At 37.6% G+C, this 10000-nt stretch overlaps 1 protein-coding gene across 3 annotated transcripts in view; it reads right to left on the bottom strand.

Annotated features, from left to right (window-relative positions):
- The window catches only part of LOC135114726 (uncharacterized), a 37293-nt gene that overhangs the window by 17521 nt on the left and 9772 nt on the right, over positions 1 to 10000 (bottom strand). Inside the window, exon 1 of one of the 3 annotated variants that reach the window (XM_064030694.1) lies at positions 2055 to 2203. The exons of the other annotated variants lie outside the window; for them this stretch is intronic. Within the exon in view, the coding sequence (XP_063886764.1) occupies positions 2055 to 2157 (103 nt within the window). The 5' untranslated portion in view covers positions 2158 to 2203. Of the gene's footprint in view, positions 1 to 2054; positions 2204 to 10000 lie in introns of those variants that run through there. 3 annotated transcript variants of the gene reach the window in all.

Below are 10000 nucleotides of genomic sequence, written 5' to 3'. Positions count from 1 at the left end.
CTTTTACTTAAGAATATATGGTGCAGCTTGTTACACAATGCTTAATAAGGAAAAACACTTCCTTACGGTTTCTTTGTGTACTTCTATCATTGCTACTATTTCTAAGACGACAAGGAAAACGACAACAACAACAACAACAACAAAAACGACAAGAACAGCAGCACCAGCACTTCCATAATTAATTGACCTGGAAGCAGAACATCTACTCCTCTTCCTCCTCCTCCTCCTCCTCCTCCTCCTCCTCCTCCTCCTCCTACTACTACTACTGTTACTGCTACTAATACTATTTCTACCACTGCTACTACACCTGACTTCAATACACTAACACACACACAGACCCACACACACACGCACCTACCCAAACTCATACACTCAGACACAATTCTCTTCGCCATAATTTACTCGAACTAGGGACAGGAGATTTTGCGCCGCCGGAATCCAGGAAGAGGCAGCATTAACTCCGCCTCTGTAACACCGAGACGAAACGGGTTATAAATCTGCGCAGCGAAGATGGAGTTCCACTCACAAGATTGGCCTGGAGAAGATCCTGTCTCGGTCTTGTTTACAACCGTTTTGTTACGGTTTCTGGGACTTGTAGGTGAAGGGGAGCAGGAAGGACGAGGAAGAGTATATAAAAAGAAAGGGAAGTAATTCTAATGGAGGCGGGAAAAGGGCGTTAGGTGATGGATGAAGGAAGGGAGTGAAGGGGAATAAATGGGGAAGAAGGTGAAAGAGGACGTGTGTGTGTGTGTGTGTGTGTGTGTGTGTGTGTGTGTGTGTGTGTGTAGGTGGGTGGGTGGGAAGAGAGAAATTAGATTGGTTATGTAAGTGGAAGGCGGAAGGGAGAGGAAAATGAATGGAAAAGGGTAGCTACTTCATACTTAAGATGGGCAGGGTGTGGAAGAGGAGGAAGGGGAGAGAAGGAAAGGGGAAGAACACCTGAAATGAGGGAATAAACAAGGAAATAGAAGATAGCTTACGTGTGCTAAAGGAGGGGATAGAGCAGCGAAATGGCGAGAAATAAAGTGAGAAAACTGGATAAATAAATAAAACTAGGAGAAACACCCATGAATGAAGGCGTAAATGTGATAAAAGGCAAGAATGGAAAAGCAGATGACGAGGAACTGAGTAAGAAAAACGAAAAAAAAGTATAAAAAAAAACACCGATGAATGAAAACGTAAATAGAAAGAAACGACACCAAAAAAAAAAAAGAAAGAAAGAAACGACACCAAAAAAAAAAAAAAAAAAAGTCGAACAGATTGGAAGCCGCAAGTGAAGATGGCGAGAAAGAGCGAATACGCATCTAGATCTCGTGTCTTATTAGTTCCTCGACATCACTTTCCCCTGGGCTGTCACCCAGGAGGAGAAAACGACATCTGGCGGCGGAAAAGACCCCTTCGAATGCGTGACCTGCCGGCGGTCATGCAAAACGAGGAAAGAACTGAAATTGAGGGGCGGGAAGGAGGGAGACGGGAGGGGAGGGACGGAAGGAAGGGGAGGGGGTGAGGGAGGGAGGCTTACCGGCAATACAAAGATCAATCCCTGGTTGGTGGTGTGAGCGCAAGATATATACACGTGTCCTGCAGTACGAGAGGAAAAAAAAAAAAAATTCGGACTTAGGAAAAAAAACAAATGTACGAGTATATACATGATCCGCACTTCGCCATTAAATGATTAAATTAGACGCGCGCACGCACAAGCACATATCCACCCCTGCACCTGCACCTACACCTAAACACACACACACACACACACACACACACACACACACACACACACACACACACACACACACACACACACACACACACACACACACGACCAATGCATTCACGTAAATAGGACATCGGATGTTCGTGGCTTTTAAACAAATGAGAGAGAGAGAGAGAGAGAGAGAGAGAGAGAGAGAGAGAGAGAGAGAGAGAGAGAGAGAGAGAGAGAGAGAGAGAGAGAGAGAGAGAGAGAGAGAGAGAGAGAGAGAATAAACAGAGATAGAGCCAGAGACATACAGAGAGACAGAGACAAAAGTAAGAGATAAATGCTTCTTTCTCACCTGGCGGGAGGAGGAGAATGGGTTTGTTTACCTGCAGGTCACTTTTACGGAAGAGAAAGGACGATAATAATTCCTGAGCAGGATAAATATTCCCATAAATCATCGTTCTTGGTAATGCATTTGAGCCTTCTGTAATAAATAAAGAAATAAATAAATAAAGATAAAAAAAAGGCCACTGTTTTACGAATTACACACACACACACACACACACACACACACACACACACACACACACACACACCGTTAATAAAACCGTCAATGTCTACTTTCCAAGATGTTTTGTTTTTTTTTATGTCGTCTCAAGTTTGTGATATATGTCCTTCTTGTCATTGAGGAGGAGGAGGAGGAGGAGGAGGAGGAGGAGGAGGAGGAGAAGGAGAAGAAGGAGGAGGAGGAGGAGGAGGAGGAGGAGGAGGAGGAGGAGCAAGAGCAAGAGCAAGCGGAAAAGGAAGAGGAAGAGGAAGAGGAAGAGGAAGAGGAAAAACAAGGTGTGTCAGACAGGAGAAGCAAGAGGAGGACGAGAAAGTTGGCGAAGAGAAATAAAAATAAAAATAAGCATGAGAGAAATAATAAAAAATAAACTGGAGTGATGAAAGGGAAAGTCAAAAAACAAACTCAACAGGGAAGAACACAAAATTTTCCAGAAGCAAATAAGAAATAAGAAACTTTCAAACCAAAATGAAAACTTAAAAAGAAAAAAAAAACGAAAAGATGGGAGACATTAATGAATAAATAGAGAAAATGTAAGAAATTGTCAGTTTTTCTTCATCCTTCGTTATTTTTTTTCTTCTTCCCATGATAAATAAAATAAGGAAAGAAGGAAAGAACGCAGGGGAAATTTCAAGGAAAAAAATATGACCCCACAATGAAACAAAACAAGTGAATAAAAATGTAAAACAGCAAACGCAGGATGAAATACAAGAAAAAAAAAGTAAAAAAATAATAGTTTTGTTATTTCAGTTAAGTGTTCACCAGGAATCGTTTTGCCTGATTGTTTCTTTTGTTTCTTGTTTAACATCTTTAGAAAATATCCTTTCCTTTAATATTTTTGTCCATTCATAAAGAAGCAATTTTATGATGAAGTAACGCTCTCTCTCTCTCTCTCTCTCTCTCTCTCTCTCTCTCTCTCTCTCTCTCTCTCTCTCTCTCTCTCTCTCTCTCTCTCTCTCTCTCTCTCTCTCAACGTCTCGGACATTTCCATGAAGCTTTTATTACGAAACTTGTAGGCAATGAACACGAAACACGTAGCAGTTTTCCCTTCACATCCACGTCAACATTTGCCTTTTCATTTATATTTTGTAACGCGCATTTTTCTTGCTAAATATTGAATAGTTAGCAGGAGAAAGGGGCAAACTATCGATGCACAGATTTCAAATATCTATCGAATACTTTATATATATGTGTCTGTTGGAAAACTTTCTCTTTATCTTTTCCTTTTTATTTTTTTAACCTTTGTACGTTTAGAATTCACGAATGATTTTTTTAAATGAATAAAGACTCCAGTCAAATTAATTTTAGTTGTATACATTTATTTATTTAAATAAATGTATACATTTATTTCAATATTAACTTTTAAGGAATGATGATATATATATATATATATATATATATATATATATATATATATATATATATATATATATATATATATATATATATATATATATATATATATAAATCGCTGTAACCATGATATTTATTCTTTTTTCATTAATAAGGACTTTAAGTAAAAGATAAATTCTTGTTTAAGAGTTCTTAAAAACGAACTTTTTTTTTTAATCTTTTGTCGTCTTTTTGTCAATGCCGAGAAGTGTAAGTTCTTGTTCTCATTTTTTACAGATTATAAACTTTTTTTTTTTATCATTTCTTCAGACCAATATCGAACAAAAGCTCTTATTACTTATATGAGTTACAAAACTCTTTCTTTATCACTAAAAAGATAACTTTACATTCTTGTTTATATTTTGAACGCAAATAAAAAAAATAAAAAAACGAACCATATATACTTTTCTAAGAATATGAAGTTCATTTTCCTTTCAAAACAATTTCAAAAGCTCTTTTCGTTAATATTGGTTGATATATGTTCTTCAGATTACAAAAATAAAAAAAAAAAAAAATAAATAAATAAAAATAAATAAATAAATAAAAATAAATAAATAAATAAAACTTTTCATACTTAATAACATCAATATAATAAGAATAAATAAATAAATAAATAAATAAAAATAAAATAAATAAATAAATAAAAATAAATAAATAAAACTTTTCATACTTAATAACATCAATATAGAAATTTTTGTTAGCTCTTTATAGAAAAAAAAAAAAAAAACTACATTTTCTCTCTTTCCATTTTTTTTTTTTTTAATCCCTCATAGAATTTCACCTAAAAATCATCGCATCATACAAAACCTCGGCGTACATCACTGCTTAATTTCTCGAGGGTATTTCGTGTTGTAAATGAAAAATGGAAATAATGGAAACACTGCGCCAGTATAAAAAAAAAAAAAAATCACGTATTGAATCAAACAAGCACAGCGTAACAAAAAAAAAAAAAAACATTACATTTCTTAAAAAAAAGAAAAAAAGAAAAAATCGACTCATGAAAACGACATGCATGATGAATGAGTCCATGAATGAATGAATGTATGAGTGTACGACTGCAGAGGACAACGAACGATTAATAATGAGAGAGAGAGAGAGAGAGAGAGAGAGAGAGAGAGAGAGAGAGAGAGAGAGAGAGAGAGAGAGAGAGAGAGAGAGAAGCGAATAGGCATCTTGATTATGCATCTATTCACTTTCCTCTGTTGAAGTTCTGTTGTGTAAAGTTACCAGCGTTGACTTCAGATGCAGATGACGATAAGCTCCTTCCTGATTGGTGCTACAGTGGTCGTTATCATAATAGTAGTAGTAGTAGTAGTAGTAGTAGTAGTAGTAGTATATGCTGACTGTAATAAAATGAAAAAAAAATAACGAGTCAAGGAAAGAAAAGCAAAATAATAAAAAAAGGAAGAAAGAAAGAAAAACCACCAAAGAGAGGAGTAAAGAAAGGAACCAGAGAGAGAGAGAGAGAGAGAGAGAGAGAGAGAGAGAGAGAGAGAGAGAGAGAGAGAGAGAGAGAGAGAGAGAGAGAGAGAGAGGAGGGAGAGGTTACACAAACAACTGTTCATGGAGTAAGAACGGAGGGTGAGGGAAGGGAGAAATGAAAAAAAGGAAAAGTAAAAAAGAGAGAGAGAGAGAGAGAGAGAGAGAGAGAGAGAGAGAGAGAGAGAGAGAGAGAGAGAGAGAGAGAGAGAGAGAGAGAGGGAAGGGATGAAGAGAGCAAGGACACAAAAGTAGCGAAAATACAAAAGAATAAAAAATATGACGTGAGAATGTATGAAATAAGAAGACAATGAAAGAAATGTAGAGATATTGAAGAAGAGATTCCCTGCCCTCTCTTAAAGTAAAAATCAACATTGACAAAAAAAAAAAAAAAGTACTAGAGAAAAAATTAAGATGAAAAGCGCTTCACTTGATTAACTCTCTCTCTCTCTCTCTCTCTCTCTCTCTCTCTCTCTCTCTCTCTCTCTCTCTCTCTCTCTCTCTCTCTCTCTCTCTCTCTCTCTCTCTGGTGTGTGTGTGTGTGTGTGTGTGTGTGTGTGTGTGTGTGTGTGTGTGTGTGTGTGTGTGCGTGGGCGCGTTTTATGTACAGCTCCATACCACGAAGCACTTTAAGTACCAAATGAATAGTCATTTACATAGTTTTAGCGCACACACACACACACACACACACACACACACACACAGACACACACACATACACTTACCATCCATCAGAAGAAGAAACGAAAGAAAACAAATGATACAGTAATAAAAAAGGCAGAGGTACAGACACAAGTAAAAAGAAAACGCGGCGGAAAAATTTCAGGGTAAACTAATCATTTCGGCAAAAACCTTCCCTAAAAGCAACAATAAACACGACAGAGAACAAACGGCGCGGGTCCGGAACACAGGGCGCGGTAACTTGTAGTGAGGAAGGCAGTGGCGGACACACGACAAGTCCCAATATTGAGGCAGGAGGAGGAGGAGGAGGAGGAGGAGGAGGAGGAGGAGGAGGAGGAGGACTCGTAAACAGCAGTAGACTTGACAGCGTGTAAATCCATAGTCTTTTGCTGGGAGTCAGAAATCAGCTTTTTTTTTTTTTTTTTCTCTTTCCTGTTGTTTCTTTTTCTTTTTTCTTTCTTTACTTTTTCATTAGTGTTCTTTATTTTATCATCATTTGTGTACTTTTATAGCTCTCTCTCTCTCTCTCTCTCTCTCTCTCTCTCTCTCTCTCTCTCTCTCTCTCTCTCTCTCTCTCTCTCTCTCTCTCTCTCTCTCTCTCTCATTAATTTAATCTCATTAGTTTAATCATGATATTTTCTAGCTTCGCGAACAACAAATGTTCTGCACTATAATTATTATCATTATTATTATTGTTATGATAATGATGATGATGATGATCATCATCATTATCATTAACAATATACAATCCGATGAGCTTGCGACGAAAAGATGACAAATTATGATTTTTTTTATTTCTCCAGCTTGACTAGAGAGAGAGAGAGAGAGAGAGAGAGAGAGAGAGAGAGAGAGAGAGAGAGAGAGAGAGAGAGAGAGAGAGAGAGAGAGAGAGAGAGCATTCTCAATTATCCAGGCTATTCTTGTCGTTATCTCTTATCGCCTTTTCTTCTCAACCTTTATCTTCTCGAAACATTTCAGCCTTTCCAGTCTCATTTCCAGTTTTTTTTTTTCTGGACATCTTTTGGACATTTACGTGAGGAGATTCACCTGTTCACTTTCCTTTCCTTTCCTTTCTTTCCTTTCTATTCCTGTTTCATGCTTCTTCTTGTCGTGTCCTTTTGTTTCGCTTTTTATTGTTTTTTTCTCCTTATTTCCCTTTCTTTTCTTCCCGTATGCTCCCTTTTGTTCGTGTTCTCAGATCTTTTTCTTTTTCCTCTCTATTCATGTGTAAGATTTCCCTGCGGTGAATATTTTTTGCTCCAACTCTCTCTGTTTATCTATTTTTTTCTTTTCCCTTTCTACGCCTTTCTTTTTTCTAACTTTTTTATTTTGTTCTTCAGTTCTCTTCTGTATTTTTTGCATTCTTTCTTCTTTCTTTACTTCTTGGTCTTTCTCCCCTCGCTTTTACTTTCCTGTCTTCTTCCTTGTTTCTTTCTTCTTTTTGTTATGTTGCTTTCTTCTTTTATTTTTGCATTCCTTCCTCTTCGTCTTTCCTCCTTCCTTTCTATTTCCTTCTCTTCTTGTTCCTTCCTTCGTTTTGTTGTGTTACTAGCTTCTTCTCTATTTTTGCATTCCTTCCTCTTTCTGTACGTCTTCCCTGCCTCCCTTTTACAAGTACTTCCACCTGTTCTTCTTGTCCCTTTCTCTTCCCCGTAACCTTCGCATCCCTCCTCTTCTTGCACAGCGTTTAGAATTTTCAAGACTGTATGGTTTTCTTTACAAATCGTGCGGTCCTTATCGTTAACTCTTTTAGTGCTATTTGGTACATCTTTCCTTCATTAATAATCACTCTGAGGCGTGCTTTCTTGTTCTTCAGCCACCTCCAATGTTTAAGCTGGTGAGAAATTGCAAAATCTATTCTTTTTAACTCCCTTTATTCTTGCAGATGCTTATAACGATTTGATGCATTACTTCTGGTGCTGTTAATTGTTTCGTATAGCAGTGAAAGGGTTAAACTAAATAATGTGGGAAATGAGAAAAAATGGGTCCTCTTCTAAGTGACAAAAAAAAAAAAGACAATTGTAACAATGCTTTCCTTTTTGCCAAGTGTTTCGTGATTAGTAATTACTCGTATGAAGTCTCTTAGCTTTATTCTATTCTATTTTTTTCATTTATTTTCATTCCTTAATTCAATCTCACTAAAAGGTCGCCTGTTCTTATTTTCTTAACTGTTTATTCATATTAATGTCATTTATCTCTTTATTATGTTTGTTTTCCAAATTAATGCAATTTCGGGACCCTTCTCCTGCACTGCACTTTTTTTTTTTTTACTTCAATTACTTTAATTAATTGAACTCATGTTTTACCAAAGACGTACCAAGAACATTACCATTATCTTGCATCTTCATCGCCTTAAACTTAACCAGGAAATCATGTAAACCTATTGCTGGGGGACATTTTAAGTTTGTTCTTTATGTTCCCCACGCCAATTTCTCCTCTAAATACTACGTCCACATTTTCCCCAAAATAAACTCACCTGATAATAAGTTATAATGTTAGGTTAGGTTACATAGGGTCAGGTTGTCAGGTGAGGTCAAGTTATATTTGAATATGTCAGGTCAGTTTAAGTTAGGTTAGGTGTCATATCATTTTATAATGGAGGAATTATTTCGGGTGAAATTTTAATTAAGGAGTTTTCTAAGGTGGAATCTACTTGGTTGAAATTTTCATGTAAGCTGTTGAAAGATCTCTAAAAGCCAAAGTATTTATGTTAATTCTATTCAATCAATGAAAGTCTCGTTATACTTAAAAAAAAAAAAATCCTACGGTTCATTCACTGTAACCCTTCTGTACAACTTTCAAAATTTCTAGTTTTATCCCAGGGAGTCAAAGTTACTGGATTTCTATTGCCAACTCAGTTACAACCTGGCTGACTATTAACATGGTGACCCTGAGGGGAAGACCATCCTTAGCAGCCACGGGAGGGCGCGGGTTTTATTTCCAAACTTTGGCTACAATTTTTACTTCCAAACAAAGCACGGTACTTTACGTTTCACCACCACCACCACTACTACCACCACCACCACTACTACTATTACTACTATTACTGCTACTACAACTATAATTATAACTACTGCTAATGTTACCAGTTTTACTACTACCTTAAAACTATTACCTACTACTACTTCTACTACACTACTGCTACTACTACCACTACAACAACAACAACTACAACTACAACTACCTACTGCTACTACTACTACTACTACTGCTACTACTACTACTACTGCAACAACAACAACAACTACTACTACTACTACTGCTACTACTACTACTACTGCAACAACAACTACTACTACTACTACTACTACTAATGCAACAACAACAACAACAACAACAACAACAACAACAATCATGACAACCATCATTCAAATCCACCACCATTACTACACGTCGTATCAGACAGAAACAGGGTACCGGGAAAAAAACAGCCTTTACAAACTCACAGAAAATCACCTGCACTTCCTTTCTATCGCCCCATCATTACCTTGCGCCGCCCCTCCCCTCCAGGTAATGACTCCACGCGCCGCTGCTACACTGAATTTATAGCATCATCAGTGACGTCACGGCTCCCCGATAGATGGCAGCTCCGTCAGAATCCGACAGTGATTATCTGGCTGATAGTTCAAGGGACTTTGGAATCCCGGAAATCGGTAGATCCATCACATGTGTGGGAGTCAGGTGTGTGTTGGGGGGAAGCAGGTATGTTAAAGGGGACTCCCAAGATGCAGGGTCCCATAATCTATAACATTATGTCACCAGGGGACTTGCGAGGGCGCTGATAGAGGCCTTTAAGGGGTTTTGTGTGTCACGTGATGCGCTGTGGGTTAGTGTGAGTCTCGCGAGGCAACAGGACAGGTAAGCTTGTCACCAGTGCAGCCTCTAGTGGTGTTTTGGGATCACGTGCAGTTTACCCACGCTAGATTAGGTTAGGTTCAATTTGTATATTTGTTTATGTTCGCTATATTTATTTGCCTGTCTATTTATCTTTCAATGTGTAATTTAATTCAAGTGTAGCTAAGTGAGAGAGAGAGAGAGAGAGAGAGAGAGAGAGAGAGAGAGAGAGAGAGAGAGAGAGAGAGAGAGAGAGAGAGAGCATAATTCACTCCTGTTTAAACCACCTGAATACGCCCGCAGTCAAAAGCGCGTCATAAGAAAAGGGAAACTAAATCATCCATGCATTT

The sequence above is a fragment of the Scylla paramamosain genome, chromosome 28, assembly GCF_035594125.1.
Source record: "Scylla paramamosain isolate STU-SP2022 chromosome 28, ASM3559412v1, whole genome shotgun sequence".
NCBI classification, from domain to species: domain Eukaryota; kingdom Metazoa; phylum Arthropoda; class Malacostraca; order Decapoda; family Portunidae; genus Scylla; species Scylla paramamosain.
The sequence above is the reverse complement of the archived record's forward strand: the minus strand, read 5'-3'. Positions and strand labels throughout refer to the sequence as shown.